The 24,102-nt window shown below is 53.4% G+C and overlaps 3 protein-coding genes across 3 annotated transcripts; all 3 read left to right on the top strand.

Annotated features, from left to right (window-relative positions):
* Window positions 1–7,002: 7,002 nt before the first annotated feature.
* On the top strand, window positions 7,003–10,548 carry LOC146758900 (uncharacterized). The gene has a single exon (XM_085511918.1). The coding sequence runs from the start codon at window positions 7,003–7,005 to the stop codon at window positions 10,546–10,548; it is 3,546 nt and encodes a 1,181-aa protein (XP_085368044.1).
* A 4,806-nt stretch (window positions 10,549–15,354) lies between these two features.
* Window positions 15,355–17,157, top strand: LOC146758901 (uncharacterized). The gene is given in 7 exon segments (XM_085511919.1): window positions 15,355–15,369; window positions 15,371–15,505; window positions 15,507–15,577; window positions 15,579–15,614; window positions 15,616–15,853; window positions 15,855–16,292; window positions 16,993–17,157. Coding segments are annotated over 7 exon segments (1,098 nt in total).
* A 341-nt stretch (window positions 17,158–17,498) lies between these two features.
* LOC146758902 (uncharacterized) lies at window positions 17,499–21,149 on the top strand. Its single transcript, XM_085511971.1, has 3 exons — window positions 17,499–20,081; window positions 20,355–20,424; window positions 20,618–21,149. Exons 1-3 carry the CDS (start codon window positions 17,898–17,900, stop codon window positions 20,788–20,790), a joined length of 2,427 nt encoding a protein of 808 aa, XP_085368097.1. The 5' UTR covers window positions 17,499–17,897; the 3' UTR covers window positions 20,791–21,149.
* The last annotated feature ends 2,953 nt before the right edge of the window (window positions 21,150–24,102 follow it).

A 24,102-nucleotide genomic window follows, 5' to 3' on the forward strand; every position in this document is an offset into this window, starting at 1 on the left:
TCCTGGCTGAGTGCTGTCTGGTCTGTGCATGTTTGGTCTCTGTGCAGCTACTGGGATCAGAGAATGGAGCAGTGGATCCCCGTGTCAGTGATGGCAGCAAGTGCAGAGAGCGTGGGCGTGCAAGGCACGGTGATTTCTCGCTTGCAAAGTGTGAGCTGGCTGAGCTGGTGTGTGTGTGAGGTGGCCTGTGATGAAAGGGTTGAAGGTCTCTGAAGCCCTGGCTAGAGGAGACCAAGAGTGTCCCAGCTGGATCGGGGCTCCTCAGGTGCCACACTGTGTAGTCTTGGGTATTCCCACAAAGACATCATTCCCCCATATGAGGATGTCATCAGCATACAGACAAACCCGGACACCGTGGTCCAACATAACCTTCTCCATCCTCCGTGCCTATGCTCTGAGCTCCAGAGTGGGCGAGTGTTTGTACCCCTGGGGTAATCAGCTGAATGTGCACTGCAGTCCCTCCAAGTAAGTGCAAACTGACTGTCCTCCGCCTTCCTCAAGGGGACAATAAAAAACCTGTCGTCGACATCAACAGCAGCCAGAAAGGAGCGAGCCTGTTCCTGTAGAGCAGCAATCAATTCTGAAACATTTGGGACAGCTGTTGCTGAAGGGGCAGTGTTGGCATCCAGGTGCCTATAAGTCTCCCACTTCCCATTAGGCTTCCACACCAGGAGAAGTCCCTTGACATTTTCAGAATACAGTGCCCGTCCTGTCCCATACCTATGGCCATCTGTCCCCCAGAGGATCCACATCTCACAGAATCACAGAATCACAGAATTGTAGGGGTTGCAAGGGACTTCTAGAGATCATCGAGTCCAATCCCCCTGCCAAAGCAGGCTCCCTACACCACGTTGCACACGTAGGCATCCAGTCGGGTCTTGAATATCTCCAGAGGAGAGTCCACCACCTCCCTGGGCAGCCTGTTCCAGTGCTCTGTCACCCTCACCATAAAGAAGTTCTTCCACACATTCGTGCGGAACTTCCTATGCTGTAGTTTCTTCCCATTACCCCTAGTCCTGTCCCCACACACTACCGAAAAGGGACCAGCATCGCAACTATGGCCCCACATCTCAGGTATTTATAGACCTGGATCAAACCCCCTCTCAGCATTCTTAACTCAAGGCTAAACAGACCCAGTTCACTTAGTCTCTCCTCATAGGGGAGATGCTCCGGGCCCTTCACCATCTCTGTGGCCCTCCGCTGGACTCTTTCCAAGAGATCCCTGTCTTCTTTGTACTGAGCAGCCCAGAACTAGACACAGTATTCCAGATGAGGCCTCACCAGGCAGAGTAGATGAGGAGGATCACCTCCCTCAACCTGCTGGACACGCTCTTTTTAATGCACCCCAGAATGCCATTGGCCTGTTTGGCTACAAGGGCACACTGCTGGCTCATGGCCAACCTGTCGTCCACCAGGACGCCCAGGTCCCTCTCAGCAGAGCTCCTCTCCAGCAGGTCTTCCCCCAGCCTGTACCGGTGCATGCCATTATTTCTCCCTAGGTGCAAGACTCCTCACTTGCATTTGTTAAACCTCATCCGGTTTCTTACTGCCCAGCTCTCCAGCCTGTCCAGGTCTCACTGAATGGCAGCACAGCCTTCAGGTGTGTCAGCCAATCCTCCCAGCTTCGTATCACCAGCAAACTTGCTGAGGGTGGTCACTATCCCCTTGTCAAGGTCATTGATGAAGGTGTTGAACAAGACCAGACTCAGCACCAGCCCCAGGGGAACGCCGCTAGTTACAGGTTTCCAAACAGACTTTGCACCACCAATGACAATCCTCTGAGCTCTGCCATTCAGCCAGCTCTCAAACCACTTCACCGTCCACTCATCTAGCCCACACTTCCTCAGCTTTGTTATAAGGATGCTGTGGGAAAGAGTATCAAATGCCATGCTGAAAACAAGGTAGACTACATCTACCGCCCTCTCCCCACCCAGCCAGTGACAATGTCATAGAAGGCTACCATGTTGGTTGAGCATGACTTCCCCCTGGTGAACCCATGATGGCTACTCCTGATAACCTCCTTTTCTTCCAATTGTTTGGAGATGGCATCCAGCACAACCTGTTCCATCACCTTTCCAGGGACAGAGGTGAGGCTGACTGGCCTATAACTACCTGGATCATCCTTCCTGCCCTTTTTGAAGACTGGAGTGACACTGGCTATCCTCCAGTCTTCAGGGACCTCCCCCATTCTCCAAGACCTCTCTAAGATGATGGAGAGAGCGGTTCAGCAATCACTTCCGCCAGCTCCCTCAGCACCTGTGGATGCAACCCATCGGGCCCCATGGATTTATGGAACTCAGTGTCACCTAGGAGCTCACGGACCACCTCTTCCCTGACTAAAGGGAAGTCTCCCATTCCCCAGACCCTCTCACTAACCTCCAGGGTCTGGGATTCCAGAGGGAGAGCCTTTTCACTGAAGACAGAAGCAAAGGAGGTATTCAGTAACTCTGCCTTCTCAGCATCCCCCTGTTACAAGAACACCCCCCTCACTTAGTAGGGGAACCTCGTTCTCCCTAGTCTTCCTTTTGCTGTTAACTTACTTTAAAAAGCCTTTTTTATTATCCGTTATCACTTTAGGCAGATTCAATTCCAGGTGGCTTTAGCTTTCCTCATCACATCCCTGCAGGCCATGACAACATTCCTATATTATTCCCAAGTGGTCAGACCCTTTTTCCACATTCATGGACCTTCTTCTTCCCTTTGAGTTTGTGCATGAGCTCCTTGCTCATCCACACAGGTCTCCTGCCACCCCTTCCCGATTTCGTAGTCAGATGGATGTACTGATCCTGAGCTTGGAAGTAGCGCTGTTTAAATGCTGACCAGCTCTCAAAGGCCCCCTTACCTTCTAACACCTAGCCCACGGGATAGCTCCAAGCAGGTCCCGGAAGAGACCAGTGTTGGCTCTCCTGAAGTCCAGGGTAGCAATCCTACTTTTTACCTTGCTTCTTCCACTCTGGATCTTGAACTCCACCATCTCGTGGTCACTACAACCCAAGGTGCCCCCAACCTTTACTTCCTTAACATGTCCTTCCTTGTTAGTGAGAATAAATGAGTTTAAGGCTGAGAGCAGGGTACAATAAAACAAGAAACTTAAGAAGGAACTAGAAAAAGACAGAGTGATTTTTTCAGAGCAGAAATGAAGTTAGACTCAAGTCACGTGTTTTCAGTGGTGTAGGTTTTAATTCATCAAAATGTTTTTGGAAATGGTTGATAGCTTTAGCTTATTTGTTTCTTCACTTGTTCTTGACCTTTCCCCTGTTGCTTATTCTGGAAAAGCAGATCTTCCTTTCCTCCTGTTGATCTGTCTAGACTAAAATTAAGAAGCTGATTTTCTTAACAGTGTCTGGTGTGATGCCATGTTTTGGCTTTAGGAGAAGAATGCCGATAGCGCATCAGAGCTTTGGTTGTTGCTGAGCCATGATGTACAGAGCCAAGGATGTTTCTGTTCCTCAGCTTCTCCTACTGTCCTGCCAGCGAGGGGGCTGGGAGGGGACAAGGAACAGGAAGGGGCACTCACACCATATGACATCATACAAAAGCAAATAAAACTGTGCGGATCTGGCCAGGGAGGGGGCAGACACTGCTCAGGGACAGGCTGCGCGTAACTTGGTGGGGGGGAAGAAATCACTTGTTTTGTAAATATGCATGTATATACACATACATACATACGCATATATATACATATACATGCGTTTTCCAGGATTGTTCAGCCCAGAAAAGGGAAGGCTGCAGGGAGACCTCATTGTGAACTTCCGATATTTCAAGAGAGTTTAGAAACTTCAGGTGAATAAACTTATTGCAAGTGTAGTGATAGGACGTGGCGGGAAGCAGGGGGGAGGATATTGTTGTCCAGTAGGAACACATCCTGGCTGCATAGCATGAGCAAGCCAAGGTATGTCCCCAAGTGAAGAGACATCCCAGTGAGGGCCTGCCGACCCCAACCAGCCCAGTGAGCAGCTCTGTGTACAGAGTACTGCTGTGCCAAGGCCACCTCTCCCAGGGGAAAGCTGTGGTGACTGGAGGCAGGTAGGGCCTTGCCTGGTGCTTGCCCTGCCCCTAGCCTACAGGTATCTGCCCCCTGCCTACAGCTCTCTGTCCTCCACAGGAGCCACTGCCGCATCACACACTGCAACTTGTTGCCGGTGGCCAGCTGTCATCAGGATGAGGCTGAGCCGCAGCCAGCCAGCTGCCCAGGCATGTGAGCAGAGCTGCCACAGTAGGGCCGTGGGGGCTGCCATATGGGGACCGTCCTCTGCCGGTTTGGCTATGGGAAGCCGGGCAGCAGATGCCCGTGGCTGAGCGTTCTGTGGGGCGTGAGCTGGAAGGACCGCGCTCACTTGGTGTGTCTAACTCGGCTTCTCTTGCAGGCAGGTGGGAGTTCACGCTGTCAGTGACCCGCAGCAGTGCCTGCGGGCAAAGGAGACAGCCTCAGCCATCCTTGCTGCCTCACTTAAGGTTAGCAGGGATGCCGGCAGCTGCACCCCAGCATGCAGCAACATCTAATGCCCATAAGCTGCTTGCTCTGCAAGCAACAACCTGCGCACCTGCTGCAAGAGGCAGAGCACGTGCCATAGGCATTAGAGGCGGCAGACTCCCAGAAGTTTCTCCAGGTCCTTCAGGGAACCTTGCATGTCCAAGACCTGGCAGTGAGATCTGAGAGCAGGGCGCCAGCCCTCAAAGACTCTAACTGTTCTCATGCCTCTGCACGCTAGAGCCAAGCAAGGGTACCCTGTGCGCTGCAGCCAGAAGCCCAAGAGTTGGCATGCAGCTAGCAGTACCGGGGCATGGTGCATGCACCAGCAGCCTGGGAGCACCAGCAACAACTGCCCAGGTGCAAGCCACTAATGCTGGTAAGATCCCCATGGCTTGGACAGACGCTCGGGAGGGCACCCGAGGCACTGGTGCAGCCTCTACACCACGTTCCCCATCTGCAAAGAAGGGCTCAGAAGGGGAGGCACGTCATGGCAAAGAGCAAACAAGGAGACTCTGTCCCATCTGTGCCTGAAGATGTGGAAAATTCAGCTTCTTCCAAGGCTGCACTTATTCCAAAGAGACAAGATCCCAGAGAAATCACCAGGATGGCCTGTGGATATTCTGCCACGATCCCAGCAATCCGCAGAATTCGTGATGAGGAGAAAAAGGACCAGATGTTGTCCAGATGGAATGTGTCCTGGCCAAACAGCGTGAAAGGGCCAGGGCACTGGAGATCCCAAGCAGCAGATGATGATGCCAACACTTCCGGCACTGCTCAGGGCACGCTTGGCATCTCTACCACAACAGCGAATGCTGAGGGCCAGTTTCTGGTATCTGGTGATTCCCAGACCTCAGACATAAGCGTGCAGGCTGTGCAGCAAGAGCTGGAAGAGCCCACTGAGGGAGAAACTGCAGGACAGTTTCTGGTGATTTGTTGTTGCACAGGTCTTGCCCCATCTGAAGAGGCAGAAACAGCGCGTTCAGCTTCTCTTCTGGACTCAGGCCCAGGGCCTGCAGGGCAACTTGAGTCTGTCTGCCTCAGTCACCAGAGGTGCAACACACTCAACTTCTCCCAAGACTGCACACTGTCCAGAGGAGGCTAGTGCGCCGACAGCATGTGAGGGAGGGGGAAGAGAACAAACAGCTGTGGCCATGTCTGGGTTCTCCATACAAGCTCTGGGAGAACCACAAACACTGTGAGATCCCAGAGAGATCTACTGGGAGGCCTATGGATATCTTCCAGTTCACCCAGCAAACTGGGGATCCGTGATGGGGCAAGGAAGGAATAGATGTTGTCCTGCTGGAATGGGTCCAGGGCATACAGAACAAGCAAGCCCAGGCTTCTTAGCCCCAAGCAGCTGATGATGGTGCCAGTGCTGCCAACACTGCTCAGGGCATGCAAGGTATCTCCATCACAACAGCGAGGGCTGATGGCCAGTTTCCTGCCTCTGGTCCTTCCCGTACTCAGTATATTAAGAGTGCACGATGCGCAAGGACAGACCACAGATGACACTGCCAATGCTGCTGGCACAGATCACAGCCAACTGGATGCCAGAGACACTGCACTGATGGCTGTCCTTACCCTGTAGTTTTTACTCTAATAAACTCTATACTTGCAGGCTGTAGAGGAAGAAAGAGAAGACAATCTCAAGATGCTGCTGAAGCAGTCAGTGTCCCACCAAGCATATCAGACGTTTCATCTGCTGAGGCAAAGACCGTGCCTTCAGCTTCCCCTCTGGTTGCACATCTCAGACCGGAGGAACATTCATCTGCACGCAAAAGAGCGTAAAAGGCCATCAGCACGAGGTGAGAAAAATCCATGTGGTCAGTACCAGGTGTGAAATGAAGGCACAGACTCCAGGAGCTACGCTGGAGTGTGCACTGTGAGGAGATGCCTGGTCATATCTACTTTCCATCCAGATCCATGCACAAAGGTGGACATGCCCTCCATAACACCTGGCTTTCCTTCATGTGAAGGGCACGTCTGACAAGCCAGAAGATAACATGGAACTTGTGGAGTGTTGCTGGCCAGGAACCTACAGAGCTGTGGATTTGCTCTTCCCTCACAGGTTTCTGCAGAGTCCACAGGAGGAGCACAGAACGTCAGGAGATGGCCCAGATATGTCCACAACTGGGTGGAGAGACATCGCAGAAAGGACCTACTGAGTTCAACTAGCTGTGGTGGCGGGGAGCATGCAAGGCATTGCCCAGTGCTTGCCCTGTCCCTTGCCTATAGCCATCTGTCCCCGACATGCTGCCACTCACCGCTCGTGGCCCGTCATCAGGACCACGCTGAGTCACAGGCAGCCGGCTGCCAGGCACGTGCGGAGGGCTGTCACAGTGGGCTGTCGTAACCGCCAGGGCTTTGTGACGCGGGCCGGCATCGAACCCGAAGGCCGTTGTGACGCGGGGCTGCCTTGAGGGGTCAGCGTCCCCTGGAGGGAGTGCCGCTCACTCTCAGGACAGCGGCTCCGTGAGGAGGCAGCAGCTCCTGGGTGCTTCCCTGTGCCTCTGTGCGAGGACGCGGAGATGAGCGAGAAGCGCGAGAAGGACGACTCCCAGCCCAACGCAGGGCTGCCACGCGTGCAGGAACGCCGCCAGGTGAGGCAGGCGGAGAGCAGCGGGGCCGGGCTCGGCCGGGCCGCCGGTGGCGACCTGGCCACCTCCATCTCACGCCTCCTTCTCCCCACAGGTGGGCCGCACGGCGCCGCGAGCGGTGCCGCCGGGCAGCCGGAGCCCGGGCTCGTCCCTCCACGGCGTCCATCTGCCGCCGCTGCCCGGCCCGGAGAGCTCGCGGGCCTCCGGGAGCCGCCGCGCACAGGTAGGGAGCCCGAGGGAGGCGAGGCCGAACGTCTTCCCGCGTGGCGCGGGGACCGCCCACATGAGCGCTGCCCTCGGTGCTCCGTGGGGCGGGAGCGGGACGGACCGCGCTCACCTGGTGTTTCTCCTCGGCTTCTCTTGCAGGCGGGCGGGTGGCAGTTCACGCTGTCGGTGACCCGCAGCAGTGCCGGCGGGCAACGGAGACAGCCTCAGCCATCCTTGCTGCCTCACTTAAGGCGGCCAGGGATGCCGGCAGCTGCACCCCGGCGTTCTGGTGCAGCAGCTTGCGCACCTGCTGCGCGAGGCAGAGAATGCACCATCGGCATTAGAAGCGTCAGACTCCCAAGACTTCCCCGAAGACCTCGGCAAACACCACACGTATCCAGTCGCAATACCAGCTGGGCAAACCCTGTGAGTGTGCCCAGGCTTCTCATGCCCCAAGCGGCAGCAGACGGTGCCAGCGCTGCCAGCACTGCTCAGGGAAGACTGGGCATAGGCTCTGTGACAACCAGGGCTGAGGGACAGATTCCTGCCTCTGGTGGTTCCCGAACCAGTGATGCTGGAGTGCAGGTTGAGCTGCAGGAGCTGGAAGAGGCTGCTGAGAAGGAATCCACGGGACAGTCATCTGGCAACCTGTGCAGCGCATCTCTTGCCTCATCTGTTGAGGCAGACACTGTATGTGCAGCTTCTCTTCTGGCTGCACAGCCTGGGCCTGGAGGACACCTCGAGAGTTTGGCAGTAACCGGTACTGAAGATGGGGAGAACTCAACTTCTTCCAACACTGAATGCTCCTCTGCCTCTGATGATTCCCCAGCCAGGGATGTATTAGTCCAGGATTTGCAGCAAGAACTGGAAGAGAGCGCTGGGAGAGAAATTTCAGGACAGTTATCTGGCACCCTGCAGGCTGCCTCACTTGTCCCTTCTAAGGCACATACTGTGTGTTCACGATCTCCTCTGCGTTTTGGTCCTGGGCTTGCAGAACTCCTTGAGCCTCTGCCTGCATCAGTGCCGGAAGATACAGAAAGCTCATATTCTGAGGTTGCGTTGTCTGCAGTGGACTCCAATGCAACAATATTGTTCTTGTCAGTGTCTCAGAGAGGAGGAAGTGAAGGACTAGCTACTGTCACGCCTAACTCCTCTGCAGAAGCTCTGGGAGAAGCAGAGAGATCGGAAGATCCCAGAGTGATCAACTGGCAGGCCCGTGGGTATCCTATGATCCCAGTACGCTGGAGAATTCTTGACGAGGATGGAAATGAGCACATCATGTCACGCTGGAATATTTCCTGGCCAAAGAGTCTGAGAAGCTGCGGGCAGCAAAGCCTCCAGGCAAGAGATAATGCTTCCAACACTGCTGGTGCTGCTCAGGACGTGCCGGACACGCAGCCCACAACATCATGGGCTGATGGCTGGTTTCTTGACTCTGCTGATTCCCGAATGTGGGCTATTAGATGGCCAGTTGAGCAGGAAGAGTCAAGCAACGACAGCAGCAGTGCTACTGCAGAGAGCAAGCAGGATAGCAGAGACACTGCAGAGACAGATGGGGGTGTGCACCTGCCCTCCTGTCTTTGCCCTTCGACATCAGAGGCTGTGGAGGAAGACTGGGAGTGTGACTCTGATGCTGCATCAGAGGCAGTCAGTGTCACACTCGGCACATCTGATAATTCATCTGCTGAGGTGGAGGACACATCTTCAGCAACATCTGTGGCTGCAGATCCCAGGCCTGAGGAGCAGGTGTCAGCATATGTGGGATCAGATGTGGGCCCTCAGCATGAGGTGAGCAAGGCGTGTGTGGTTGGTACCAGGCATGAAATTGGTGATTTCCAATTGTTGGCTGGTAGACTGCCACTTGTGCAAGAAGACTCCAGCGATGACAGCAGCAGTTCTTCTAGCACTGCTGAGAGCATGCTGAATACCAGAGACACTGCAGAGACAGATGAGGGCATCCACCTGCTCTACCGTCTTTGCACTTCAAAAGTGGATGCTGTGGAGGAAGACTGGGATTATTACTCTGAGGAAGATACTTCATCAGAGGCAGTCAGTTTAACACCCAGCACATCTGATAATTCATCAGTTGATGTGGAGACCACATCTTCAGCATCATCTGTGGCTGCAGATCCGAGGCCTGAGGAGCAGGTGTCAGCATGTGTGGGATCAGATGTGGGCCCTCAGCATGAGGTGAGCAAGGCGTGTGTGGTTGGTACCAGGCATGAAATTGGTGATTTCCAATTGTTGGCTGGTAGACTGCCACTTGTGCAAGAAGACTCCAGCGATGACAGCAGCAGTTCTTCTAGCACTGCTGAGAGCATGCTGAATACCAGAGACACTGCAGAGACAGATGAGGGCATCCACCTGCCCTCCCGTCTTTGCACTTCAAAAGTGGATGCTGTGGAGGAAGACTGGGATTATTACTCTGAGGAAGATACTTCATCAGAGGCAGTCAGTTTAACACCCAGCACATCTGATAATTCATCAGTTGATGTGGAGACCACATCTTCAGCATCATCTGTGGCTGCAGATCCCAGGCCTGAGGAGCAGGTGTCAGCATGTGTGAGAGCAGATGTGGGCCCTCAGGACGAGGTGAGCAAGGCGTGTGTGGTTGGTACCAGGCGTGAAATTGAGGCAGAGGCAGGAGAGGTGCCTGCAGCTTGCGCTGTGGCAAGATGCCTGGTGCTGTCTCCTTTCCAGCCAGCTCCACGCATTAGGGTGGAGAACCCTTCTGTTACCCCTGCCTTACCTTCAAGCAAAGGGGCCTGGAAAGGCAATCCGTTCCTTGGGCGCGTGGCACCCACAGCATCACCGGGCAGTGACAGACTGGGTTGTGGTTTTGTTCTCTCCACACAGGTTTCTGCAGAGGCCAGAAAACGTGCACAGAGCTCCGTGTGCTTCAGAGATGCACCGGAGGATGGCCCAGGTACGTCCCCGGGCAGAAAGCCATGCCCACCAAGTGGCACGGAGGCCAGCGGCGTTCTGTGCCCTGCCACATGCAGTGCAGTCCTCCCAGGGAAATTCCATGGTGGTGGGTGGCAGGCAGGGCCGTGCCTCTGCCTCTTGCCTACAGCTCTCTGTCCCCAACAGGTACCACTGACGCACCACACGCAGCGGCTCGCCGCCGGATGCCAGCTGTCATCAGGATGGCGCTTCGGGCTCTGCGCAGAGTTTGCACCTGCAGCTGCATCAGGGGACAGGAAGAGGAAAGGCACGAGGCTGCAAACACCAGGCAGCTCCCAGAGACAACAAACTAAATCACAGAATTGAAGAATGACCTGGATTGCAAGGGACTTCAGGGATCATGAAGTTCCAAACCCCCCTGCCTGGCAGGGCCACCAACCTTCCACAATTACTAGATCAGGTTGCCCAAGGTCCCATCCAACCTGGCCTTGAACACCTCTAAGGACGGGGCATCCACAACCTCCCTGGGCAGCCTGTTCCAGGGCCTCACAACGCTCCTAGTAAAGAACTTCCCCCTAACATCCAACCTAAATTTACCCTCTTTCATCTTAAGTCCATTTCCCCTTGTCCTGTAGTTGTAGAATAGCTCCCAGAGATGAAACACCCAATCCTGTATATGTAGAAATCTGATTAAACCTTATCCCTTAACCCTATCCTGGCTGAGTGCTGTCTGGTCTGTGCACGTTTGGTCTCTGTGCAGCTACTGGGATCAGAGAATGGAGCAGTGGATCCCCGTGTCAGTGATGGCAGCAAGTGCAGAGAGCGTGGGCGTGCAAGGCACGGTGATTTCTCGCTTGCAAAGTGTGAGCTGGCTGAGCTGCTGTGTGTGTGTGAGGTGGCCTGTGATGAAAGGGTTGAAGGTCTCTGAAGCCCTGGCTAGAGGAGACCAAGAGTGTCCCAGCTGGATCGGGGCTCCTCAGGTGCCACACTGTGTAGTCTTGGGTATTCCCACAAAGACATCATTCCCCCATATGAGGATGTCATCAGCATAGGGACAAACCCGGACACCGTGGTCCAACATAACCTTCTCCATCCTCCGTGCCTATGCTCTGAGCGCCAGAGTGGGCGAGTGTTTGTACCCCTGGGGTAATCAGCTGAATGTGCACTGCAGTCCCTCCAAGTAAATGCAAACTGACTGTCCTCTGCCTTCCTCAAGGGGACAATAAGAAACCTGTCTTAGACATCAAGAGCAGCCAGAAAGGCAGGAGCCTGTTTCTGTAGAGCAGCAATCAATTCTGAAACATTTGGGACAGCTGTTGCTGAAGGGGCAGTGTTGGCATCCAGGTGCCTATAAGTCTCCCACTTCCCATTAGGCTTCCACACCAGGAGAAGTCCCTTGACATTTTCAGAATACAGTGCCCGTCCTGTCCCATACCTATGGCCATCTGTCCCCCAGAGGATCCACATCTCACAGAATCACAGAATTGTAGGGGTTGCAAGGGACTTCTAGAGATCATCGAGTCCAATCCCCCTGCCAAAGCAGGCTCCCTACACCACGTTGCACATGTAGGCATCCAGTCGGGTCTTGAATATCTCCAGAGGAGGGTCCACCACCTCCCTGGGCAGCCTGTTCCAGTGCTCTGTCACCCTCACCATAAAGAAGTTCTTCCACACATTCGTGCAGAACTTCCTATGCTGTAGTTTCTTCCCATTACCCCTAGTCCTGTCCCCGCACACTACCGAAAGGGGACCAGCATCGCAACTATGACCCCACATCTCAGGTATTTATAGACCTGGATCAAACCCCCTCTCAGCATTCTTAACTCAAGGCTAAACAGACCCAGTTCACTTAGTCTCTCCTCATAGGGGAGATGCTCTGGGCCCTTCACCATCTCTGTGGCCCTCCGCTGGACTCTTTCCAAGAGATCCCTGTCTTCTTTGTACTGAGCAGCCCAGAACTAGACACAGTATTCCAGATGAGGCCTCACCAGGCAGAGTAGATAAGGAGGATCACCTCCCTCAACCTGCTGGACACGCTCTTTTTAATGCACCCCAGAATGCCATTGGCCTGTTTGGCTACAAGGGCACACTGCTGGCTCATGGCCAACCTGTCGTCCACCAGGACGCCCAGGTCCCTCTCAGCAGAGCTCCTCTCCAGCAGGTCTTCCCCCAGCCTGTACCGGTGCATGCAATTATTTCTCCCTAGGTGCAAGACTCCTCACTTGCATTTGTTAAACCTCATCCGGTTTCTTACTGCCCAGCTCTCCAGCCTGTCCAGGTCTCACTGAATGGCAGCACAGCCTTCAGGCATGTCAGCCAATCCTCCCAGCTTCGTATCACCAGCAAACTTGCTGAGGGTGGTCACTATCCCCTTGTCAAGGTCATTGATGAAGGTGTTGAACAAGACCAGACTCAGCACCAACCCCTAGGGAACGCCGCTAGTTACAGGTTTCCAAACAGACTTTGCACCACCAATGACAATCCTCTGAGCTCTGCCATTCGGCCAGCTCTCAAACCACTTCACCGTCCACTCATCTAGCCCACACTTCCTCAGCTTTGTTATAAGGATGCTGTGGGAAAGAGTATCAAATGCCATGCTGAAATCAAGGTAGACTACATCTACCGCCCTCTCCCCACCCAGCCAGTGACAATGTCATAGAAGGCTACCACGTTGGTTGAGCATGACTTCCCCCTGGTGAACCCATGATGGCTACTCCTGATAACCTCCTTTTCTTCCAATTGTTTGGAGATGGCATCCAGCACAACCTGTTCCATCACCTTTCCAGGGACAGAGGTGAGGCTGACTGGCCTATAACTACCTGGATCATCCTTCCTGCCCTTTTTGAAGACTGGAGTGACACTGGCTATCCTCCAGTCTTCAGGGACCTCCCCCATTCTCCAAGACCTCTCTAAGATGATGGAGAGAGCGGTTCAGCAATCACTTCCGCCAGCTCCCTCAGCACCTGTGGATGCAACCCATCAGGCCCCATGGATTTATGGAACTCAGTGTCACCTAGGAGCTCACGGACCACCTCTTCCCTGACTAAAGGGAAGTCTCCCATTCCCCAGACCCTCTCACTAACCTCCAGGGTCTGGGATTCCAGAGGGAGAGCCTTTTCACTGAAGACAGAAGCAAAGGAGGTATTCAGTAACTCTGCCTTCTCAGCATCCCCCTGTTACAAGAACACCCCCCTCACTTAGTAGGGGAACCTCGTTCTCCCTAGTCTTCCTTTTGCTGTTAACTTACTTTAAAAAGCCTTTTTTATTATCCGTTATCACTTTAGGCAGATTCAATTCCAGGTGGCTTTAGCTTTCCTCATCACATCCCTGCAGTCCATGACAACATTCCTATATTATTCCCAAGTGGTCAGACCCTTTTTCCACATTCATGGACCTTCTTCTTCCCTTTGAGTTTGTGCATGAGCTCCTTGCTCATCCACACAGGTCTCCTGCCACCCCTTCCCGATTTCGTAGTCAGATGGATGTACTGATCCTGAGCTTGGAAGTAGCGCTGTTTAAATGCTGACCAGCTCTCAAAGGCCCCCTTACCTTCTAACACCTAGCCCACGGGATAGCGCCAAGCAGGTCCCGGAAGAGACCAGTGTTGGCTCTCCTGAAGTCCAGGGTAGCAATCCTACTTTTTACCTTGCTTCTTCCACTCTGGATCTTGAACTCCACCATCTCGTGGTCACTACAACCCAAGGTGCCCCCAACCTTTACTTCCTTAACATGTCCTTCCTTGTTAGTGAGAATAAATGAGTTTAAGGCTGAGAGCAGGGTACAATAAAACAAGAAACTTAAGAAGGAACTAGAAAAAGACAGAGTGATTTTTTCAGAGCAGAAATGAAGTTAGACTCAAGTCACGTGTTTTCGGTGGTGTAGGTTTTAATTCATCAAAATGTTTTTGGAAATGGTTGATAGCTTTAGCTTGTTTGTTTCTTCACTTGTTCTTGACCTTTCCTCTGTTGCTTATTCTGGAAAAGCAAATCTTCCTTTCCTCCTGTTGATCTGTCTAGACTAAAATTAAGAAGCTGATTTTCTTAACAGTGTCTGGTGTGATGCCATGTTTTGGCTTTAGGAGAAGAATGCCGATAGCGCATCAGAGCTTTGGTTGTTGCTGAGCCATGATGTACAGAGCCAAGGATGTTTCTGTTCCTCAGCTTCTCCTACTGTCCTGCCAGCGAGGGGGCTGGGAGGGGACAAGGAACAGGAAGGGGCACTCACACCATATGACATCATACAAAAGCAAATAAAACTGTGCGGATCTGGCCAGGGAGGGGGCAGACACTGCTCAGGGACAGGCTGCGCGTAACTTGGTGGGGGGGAAGAAATCACTTGTTTTGTAAATATGCATGTATATACACATACATACATACGCATATATATACATATACATGCGTTTTCCAGGATTGTTCAGCCCAGAAAAGGGAAGGCTGCAGGGAGACCTCATTGTGAACTTCCGATATTTCAAGGGAGTTTAGAAACTTCAGGTGAATAAACTTATTCCAAGTGTAGTGATAGGACATGGCGGGAAGCAGGGGGGAGGATATTGTTGTCCAGTAGGAACACATCCTGGCTGCATAGCATGAGCAAGCCAAGGTATGTCCCCAAGTGAAGAGACATCCCAGTGAGGGCCTGCCGACCCCAACCAGCCCAGTGAGCAGCTCTGTGTACAGAGTACTGCTGTGCCAAGGCCACCTCTCCCAGGGGAAAGCTGTGGTGACTGGAGGCAGGTAGGGCCTTGCCTGGTGCTTGCCCTGCCCCTAGCCTACAGGTATCTGCCCCCTGCCTACAGCTCTCTGTCCTCCACAGGAGCCACTGCCGCATCACACACTGCAACTTGCTGCTGGTGGCCAGCTGTCATCAGGATGAGGCTGAGCCGCAGCCAGCCAGCTGCCCAGGCATGTGAGCAGAGCTGCCACAGTAGGGCCGTGGGGGCTGCCATATGGGGACCGTCCTCTGCCGGTTTGGCTATGGGGAGCCGGGCAGCAGATGCCCGTGGCTGAGCGTTCTGTGGGGCGTGAGCTGGAAGGACCGCGCTCACTTGGTGTTTCTAACTCGGCTTCTCTTGCAGGCTGGTGGGAGTTCACGCTGTCAGTGACCCGCAGCAGTGCCTGCGGGCAAAGGAGACAGCCTCAGCCATCCTTGCTGCCTCACTTAAGGTGAGCAGGGATGCCGGCAGCTGCACCCCCAGCATGCAGCAGCATCTTCTAATGCCCATAAGCTGCTTGCTCTGCAAGCAGCAACCTGCGCACCTGCTGCAAGAGGCAGAGCACGTGCCATAGGCATTAGAGGCGGCAGACTCCCAGAAGTTTCTCCAGGTCCTTCAGGGAACCTTGCATGTCCAAGACCTGGCAGTGAGATCTGAGAGCAGGGCGCCAGCCCTCAAAGACTCTAACTGTTCTCATGCCTCTGCACGCTAGAGCCAAGCAAGGGCACCCTGTGCGCTGCAGCCAGAAGCCCAAGAGTTGGCGTGCAGCTGGCAGTACCGGGGCATGGTGCATGCACCAGCAGCCTGGGAGCACCAGCAACAACTGCCCAGGTGCAAGCCACTAATGCTGGTAAGATCCCCATGGCTTGGACAGACGCTCGGGAGGGCACCCGAGGCACTGGTGCAGCCTCTACACCACGTTCCCCATCTGCAAAGAAGGGCTCAGAAGGGGAGGCACGTCATGGCAAAGAGCAAACAAGGAGACTCTGTCCCATCTGTGCCTGAAGATGTGGAAAATTCAGCTTCTTCCAAGGCTGCACTTATTCCAAAGAGACAAGATCCCAGAGAAATCACCAGGATGGCCTGTGGATATTCTGCCACGATCCCAGCAATCCGCAGAATTCGTGATGAGGAGAAAAAGGACCAGATGTTGTCCAGATGGAATGTGTCCTGGCCAAACAGCGTGAAAGGGCCAGGGCACTGGAGATCCCAAGCAGCAGATGATGATGCCAACACTTCCGGCACTGCTCAGGGCACGCTTGGCATCTCTACCACAACAGCGAATGCTGAGGGCCAGTTTCTGGTATCTGGTGATTCCCAGACCTCAGACATAAGCGTGCAGGCTGTGCAGCAAGAGCTGGAAGAGCCCACTGAGGGAGAAACTGCAGGACAGTTTCTGGTGATTTGTTGTTGCACAGGTCTTGCCCCATCTGAAGAGGCAGAAACAGCGCGTTCAGCTTCTCTTCTGGACTCAGGCCCAGGGCCTGCAGGGCAACTTGAGTCTGTCTGCCTCAGTCACCAGAGGTGCAAAACACTCAACTTCTCCCAAGACTGCACACTGTCCAGAGGAGGCTAGTGCGCCGACAGCATGTGAGGGAGGGGGAAGAGAACAAACAGCTGTGGCCATGTCTGGGTTCTCCATACAAGCTCTGGGAGAACCACAAACGCTGTAAGATCCCAGAGAGATCTACTGGGAGGCCTATGGATATCTTCCAGTTCACCCAGCAAACTGGGGATCCGTGATGGGGCAAGGAAGGAACAGATGTTGTCCTGCTGGAATGGGTCCAGGGCATACAGAACGAGCAAGCCCAGGCTTCTTAGCCCCAAGCAGCTGATGATGGTGCCAGTGCTGCCAACACTGCTCAGGGCATGCAAGGTATCTCCATCACAACAGCGAGGGCTGATGGCCAGTTTCCTGCCTCTGGTCCTTCCCGTACTCGGTATATTAAGAGTGCACGATGCGCAGGGACAGACCACAGATGACAGACCAAGATGCCAATGCTGCTGGCACAGATCACAGCCAACTGGATGCCAGAGACACTGCACTGACAGCTGCCCTTACCCTGTAGTTTTTACTCTAATAAACTCTATACTTGCAGGCTGTAGAGGAAGAAAGACAATCTCAAGATGCTGCTGAAGCAGTCAGTGTCCCACCAAGCATATCAGATGCTTCATCTGCTGAGGCAAAGACCGTGCCTTCAGCTTCCCCTCTGGTTGCACATCTCAGACCGGAGGAACATTCATCTGCACGCAAAAGAGCGTAAAAGGCCATCAGCACGAGGTGAGAAATATCCATGTGGTCAGTACCAGGTGTGAAATGAAGGCACAGACTCCAGGAGCTACGCTGGAGTGTGCACTGTGAGGAGATGCCTGGTCATATCTACTTTCCATCCAGTTCCATGCACAAAGGTGGACATCCTCTCCATAACACTTGGCTTGCCTTCATGTGAAGGGCATGTCTGACAAGCCAGAAGATAACATGGAACTTGTGGAGTGTTGCTGGCCAGGAACCTACAGAGCTGTGGATTTGCTCTTGCCTCACAGGTTTCTGCAGAGTCCACAGGAGGAGCACAGAACGTCAGGAGATGGCCCAGATATGTCCACAACTGGGTGGAGAGACATCACAGAAAGGAACAACTGAGTTCAACTAGCTGTGGTGGCGGGGAGCATGCAAGGCATTGCCCAGTGCTTGCCCTGTCCCTTGCCTATAGCCATCTGTCCCCGACATGCTGCCACTCACCGCTCGTGGCCCGTCATCAGGACCACGCTGAGTCACAGGCAGCCGGCTGCCAGGCACGTGCGGAGGGCTGTCACAGTGGGCTGTCGTAACCGCCAGGGCTTTGTGACGCGGGCCGGCATCGAACCCGAAGGCCGTTGTGACGCGGGGCTGCCTTGAGGGGTCAGCGTCCCCTGGAGGGAGTGCCGCTCACTCTCAGGACAGCGGCTCCGTGAGGAGGCAGCAGCTCCTGGGTGCTTCCCTGTGCCTCTGTGCGAGGACGCGGAGATGAGCGAGAAGCGCGAGAAGGACGACTCCCAGCCCAACGCAGGGCTGCCACGCGTGCAGGAACGCCGCCAGGTGAGGCAGGCGGAGAGCAGCGGGGCCGGGCTCGGCCGGGCCGCCGGTGGCGACCTGGCCACCTCCATCTCACGCCTCCTTCTCCCCACAGGTGGGCCGCACGGCGCCGCGAGCGGTGCCGCCGGGCAGCCGGAGCCCGGGCTCGTCCCTCCACGGCGTCCATCTGCCGCCGCTGCCCGGCCCGGAGAGCTCGCGGGCCTCCGGGAGCCGCCGCGCACAGGTAGGGAGCCCGAGGGAGGCGAGGCCGAACGTCTTCCCGCGTGGCGCGGGGACCGCCCACATGAGCGCTGCCCTCGGTGCTCCGTGGGGCGGGAGCGGGACGGACCGCGCTCACCTGGTGTTTCTCCTCGGCTTCTCTTGCAGGCGGGCGGGTGGCAGTTCACGCTGTCGGTGACCCGCAGCAGTGCCGGCGGGCAACGGAGACAGCCTCAGCCATCCTTGCTGCCTCACTTATTGCGGCCAGGGATGCCGGCAGCTGCACCCCGGCGTTCTAGTGCTCTGGAAGCAGCAGCCTGCGCACCTGCTGCGCGAGGCAGAGAATGGGCCATGAGCATTAGCAGCGTCAGACTCCCAACACTTCCCCGAAGACCTCAGGTGTCCAGTCGCAACACCGGCTGGACAAACCCTGTGAGCGTGCCCAGGCTTCTCGTGCCCCGAGCGGCAGCAGACGGTGCCAGCGCTGCCGGCGCTGCTCAGGGAAGACTGGGCATATGCTCTGTGACATCCAGGGCTGAGGGACAGATTCCTGCCCCCGGTGGTTCCCAAACCAGCAATGCTGGAGTGCTGGTTGAGCTGCAGGAGCTGGAAGATGCTGCTCAGAAGGAGTCCACGGGACGGTCATCTGGCAACCTGTGGAGCGCATCTCTTGCCTTATCTGTTGAGGCAGACACTGTATGTGCAGCTTCTCTGGCTGCAGACCTTGAGCCTGAAGGACACCTCGAGCCCTTCCCAGCAACCAATCCTGAAGATGGGGAGAACTCAACTTCTTCCAAGGCTGAATGCTTTCCAGAGGAGAGCAACGTGGCAGAACCCATGCCTGAGTTCTCCAACCAATCTCTGGGAGAAGCACAGAGATTACAAGATTCCAGAGAGGTGTATGGGAAGGAGTATGGATGTCCTCCAGTTCATCCAGCAATCCGGAGAATCCGGGATGAAGCAAAGAAGGAACAGATGCTGTCCAGTTGGAACGCATTCCAGCCAAACAGCATGACCATGCCCAGGCTGCTTAGGCCTCAAGCAACCGAAGACAGTGCTGATGCCACTGACACTGCCCAGGGAATGCTGAACCTCTGTACCACAACATCGAGGGTGGAGGGCTGGTTTCCTGCCCTGCTGTTCCAGTCCTGGGATGCTGGAGTGCGGGATGCACAGCATGATGTGGAAGAGATTGCTGAGACAGAAACTGCAGGACAGTCATGTGGTGACCTGCAGAGTGCGTGTCTTGCCGCATCTGTTGATGCCGAAAAGGTGTGTTCAGCTTCTGTTCTGGATGCAGCTTCTGGGCCTTCAGGATACCTTGAGCCTCTGCATGCATCGGTGCCAGCAGATCTGGATAAGTCAGATTCTTTTGAGACTGAGCACTGTTTAGAGGAGGCCAACACAGAACCACTGCTGTCAGCATGTGAGGAAGAAGAAAAAGAAGCAGCAGCAATGGCTGTTCCGGAATCATCCACACAAGATCTGGGAGGAGCACCAAAAATGCAAGATCCCATAGAGATCAGCATTAAGGCCTATGGGCGTTCTCCAGTACACCCAGCAACCTTGAGAATTTCTGTTGACGTGAGGAAGGAACAGATCTTGTCCACCTGGAACATCTGCTGGCCAAACAGGAGCATGCCCGAAGCAGCACAGGACAGTGCAGAAACAGGGCATTCAGCTTCTGTTCTGGACGCAGGTCATGGGCCTGCAGGACTGCTTGAGCCTTTCCCTGCATCAGTTCCTGAGGACGAAGAGGTGGCCAGTGAAACACCCTTCTTCCTGCCAGAGTGTGAGGGAGAAGTAAGTGTACCACCAAGCATTTCAGGTTCCTCATCTGATGAAGTCAAGACCACGCCTTCAACTTCCCCTGTGGATGCATGCGAAGGACCAGAAACTACAGGCGATGAACAGAAGGTGAGGAAAGTGCACTTGGTCAGCACCAGGTGTGAAATCAGAGCACAGGCAGGAGCTATGCTAGAGTGTACACTGTGGGGCGATGCCTGGTGCTGTCCCCTTTCAAGCCATCTTCTGTGCACAAGGGTGGACATCAGCTCCATAACATCTCCCTCAAGCCAGGGGCATGTTTGACAAGCCAGGAGGGAGGTATCCTTCTTCCATGGGGCCCTGGCATCTGGAATGTTGCTGCGCAGGAGCCTACAGGGCTGTGGTTTTGCTGTCCCCACACAGGTTTCTGCAGAGGGCAGAAGAGATACAGAGAAGTCTGTGTCCTTCAGAGATCCACTGGAGGATGATCCAGGTACGTCCCCGGGCAGAAAGCCATCCCAGGGAGGGGCCTACCGAGCTCAGGTGGCCCACCAAGTGGCACGGAGCCTGGCGATGTTCTGTGCCCTGCCACATGCAGTGCAGTCTTCCCAGGGAAATTCCATGGTGGTGGGTGGCAGGCAGGGCCGTGCCTCTGCCCCTTGCCTACAGCTCTCTGTCCCCCACAGGTACCGCTGCCGCACCACACGCAGCGGCTCGCCGCCGGATGCCAGCTGTCATCAGGATGGCACTTCGGGCTCTGTGCAGAGTTTGCAGCTGCTGCTGCTGCTGCATCAGGGGACAGCAAGAGGAAAGGCAGGAGGCTGCAAACACCAGGCAGCTCCAGGAGACAACAAACTAAATCACAGAATCAAAGAATGACCTGGGTTGGAAGGGACCCCAAGGATCATGAAGTTCCAACCCCCCTGCCTGGCAGGGCCACCAACCTTCCACAATTACTAGATCAGGTTGCCCAAGGCCCCATCCAACCTGGCCTTGAACACCTCCAAGGACGGGGCATCCACAACCTCCCTGGGCAGCCTGTTCCAGGGCCTCACAACGCCCCTAGTAAAGAACTTCCCCCTAACATCCAACCTAAATTTACCCTCTTTCATCTTAAGTCCATTTCCCCTTGTCCTGTAGTTGTAGAATAGCTCCCAGAGATGAAACACCCAATCCTGTATATGTAGAAATCTGATTAAACATTATCCCTTAACCCTATCCTGGCTGAGTGCTGTCTGGTCTGTGCATGTTTGGTCTCTGTGCAGCTACTGGGATCAGAGAATGGAGCAGTGGATCCCCGTGTCAGTGATGGCAGCAAGTGCAGAGAGCGTGGGCGTGCAAGGCACGGTGATTTCTCGCTTGCAAAGTGTGAGCTGGCTGAGCTGGTGTGTGTGTGAGGTGGCCTGTGATGAAAGGGTTGAAGGTCTCTGAAGCCCTGGCTAGAGGAGACCAAGAGTGTCCCAGCTGGATCGGGGCTCCAGGTGCCACACTGTGTAGTCTTGGGTATTCCCACAAAGACATCATTCCCCCATATGAGGATGTCATCAGCATACAGACAAACCCGGACACCGTGGTCCAACATAACCTTCTCCATCCTCCGTGCCTATGCTCTGAGCGCCAGAGTGGGCGAGTGTTTGTACCCCTGGGGTAATCAGCTGAATGTGCACTGCAGTCCCCCCAAGTAAATGCAAACTGACTGTCCTCCGCCTTCCTCAAGGGGACAATAAAAAACCTGTCATCGACATCAACAGCAGCCAGAAAGGGGTGAGCCTGCTCCTGTAGAGGAGCAGAAGAGATACAGAGAAGTCCTTGTGCATGAGAGATTCACTGGAGGATGATTCAGGTATGTCCCCGGGCAGAAAGCCATCCCAGGGAGGGACCTACCGAGCTCAGGTGGCCCACCAAGTGGCACGGAGGCTGGCAACGTTCCGTGCCCTGCCACATGCAGTGCAGTCCTCCCAGGGAAATTCCATGGTGGTGGGTGTCAGGCAGGGCCGTGCCTCTGCCCCTTGCCTACATCTCTCTGTCCCCCACAGGTACTGCTGCCTCACACACACAGTGGCTCACCACCAGATGCCAGCTGCATTCAGGAATGCACTTCGGGTTCGGCACAGGGCTTTCATCTGCAGCTCCATCAGGCGACAACAAGAGGAGAGGCAGGAGGCTGCAAACACCAGGCAGCTCCCCAGAGATGTCTGATTCCATCTGTGCATAGGGAATTCTGATTAAATTGTCTTACCTCTTTCCTGGCTGAGTGCTGTCTGATCTGAGCGCTTGTGCATGTTCAGACTCTGAGTGCAGCTACTGGAGTCAGAGGACAAGGTGTAGGATCCATTTCAGTGGTGCCAGCAAGTGCAGAGAGTGTGGGCATGCAAGGCTAGCAAAGCGCAAGCCAGCCGAGCTGGTGTGTGTGTGTGTGTGTCACAGAGTTCTCTCTAGAGCTCACTCTGTGATAGCGGGAACAAACCCAGGGAAAGAAGGAACAAAAGCACCTCCTTTCTCTAACAGTGCAGTGCGGCATGGCATGGTGCGGCCCGACCACGTGCACTCCAGGAGAGGGGAAGGGAAGGGAGACTGTTTTTTTTTTGTTTTCTCTTGGTAGAGAATATTGGTGCATTTGGGAAGATACATTTATTAGAGAGCAGATAATGCACGTTTATGTGAGGGAGAAAAATCAGAATACCACCAATACAATGGTCACTGGGAATTTGGGATGGCCAGGATTCCGGAGTAACTTAGCAGTGCTGAATCCTTCAAGCTTTGCCTAGAATGCTTCCAGGAATGGGACATACACTGATTCTCTGGGCAGTCTGTTGCAGTGCTCTGAACTGTTTCCTGAAATACAATCTAAATCACTGTTCTTTCAGTTAAAATCCATTCCCCCTTGCCCTACAGCTATCTACCTGCAGAAAAGGTTGGTTCCACTCCTTGTAAGCTTCTTTCAAGCACTGAAAGATGTCAATAAGGTCTCCCTGATGCCTTCTCCTCTCCATTCTAAACAATCCCAACTCCCTCAATCTTTCCTCATAGGAGAGGTGCTCCAGTCCTCTGAACATCCTTGTAGCCTTCTTTCTGACCTCTTCCTTCCTCTAGCTGAGGTCACTCTTCTTAAGTGTCAGACTTTCATCTGTAATGCCCCTATTGTCAGTAAAAATAACATAATACTGGAGAGAATGTCAAATTTTTTATTGGGATTGTTTTTTTAATTTATTTTTTTTTTGTTTTAATACTGAAGTAGGTGTACAGGCAAGTGGGAAATCATCAATTGTGAACTGACTTAGCTCTGTAAAAGGCAATGCTGCTATATTCGTTTATGTAACCTTGGAGACTAACTTGTAGCTAATGGTGAAGACATTCCTCATGGTAAGAAGAAAAAGTAGATTAAGAAAGGAGAAGCTGTACTATTGTAACAATAGTTTGTTGGCTGCAAGGGAAGAGTGACTCCTCCCTCAAAAAGGATGGAAAGTCACTGGAAGCTTTTTTTTTAAAAAAAAATAAAAAATTCTTCTTTTAAATTTATCTTACAATCATCAGGAAAGTTTATTGCCAATTAACTTTACGGGAAGGAATACAGTGGTGGTAAGCATTTAAAGAATACAGTGTGTATTTATGCAGTGGTTTGAGGAGAAGTAATATTGCTTCCTCACATTCTAAACTTTAATCTTGCCCCTAGTTAGAAGATTTTGTATTAACCAAAATGAACTGCTGCTCTAAGAAGCTGTATTTTGTTAAAAGAACGTACTTTCTCTTATTTGTTAGTGTAAGTAATAAAATCATACTGGAAATAGTACACAAATGAATCTTTTATCTGCAAAATCACTGAAACATAATATGACATTTACTACCTGTGGTACGTAATTAGACTCACATTCTGTTCTACAGCCATTTATTTCAGTTATTGAATGTGATGATTTTTGAGACAAGTTTGCTTTTTACTAAAAGAAGGAAAATTGTATACTAAACTTTTTCTTTCTGTTCTTTATTCCACACAAGGTGTTGTTTCAGATGAAGTATTGAAATGTGCAAAAACAGCTTCTTTTCTGTTTATGAAATACATGATTACCTATTGAAATATTTGTGTTTTTTTAATAAAATATTTTCTCATTACAACTGAAATTATTTGTGTTATTTCGTTATTTCTCTGTGGCACAAATTTTAGTTATAAAATAAT

This window comes from Coturnix japonica, chromosome 11 (genome assembly GCF_054131305.1).
Source record: "Coturnix japonica strain WE chromosome 11, WE-NBRP24, whole genome shotgun sequence".
Taxonomy (NCBI): Eukaryota; Metazoa; Chordata; class Aves; order Galliformes; family Phasianidae; genus Coturnix; species Coturnix japonica.

What these genes read in the sequence shown, in the direction of transcription:
- LOC146758902 (XM_085511971.1), top strand. Translation starts at nt 17,898, where the DNA reads ATGAGCGAGAAGCGCGAGAAGGACGACTCCCAGCCCAACGCAGGGCTG. An exon ending in CTACAGGCGATGAACAGAAG is followed by an intron (nt 20,082 to 20,354) that starts GTGAGGAAAGTG and finishes GTCCCCACACAG; the next exon opens with GTTTCTGCAGAGGGCAGAAG. An exon ending in TCCACTGGAGGATGATCCAG is followed by an intron (nt 20,425 to 20,617) that starts GTACGTCCCCGG and finishes TGTCCCCCACAG; the next exon opens with GTACCGCTGCCGCACCACAC.
- LOC146758900 (XM_085511918.1), top strand. Translation starts at nt 7,003, where the DNA reads ATGAGCGAGAAGCGCGAGAAGGACGACTCCCAGCCCAACGCAGGGCTG.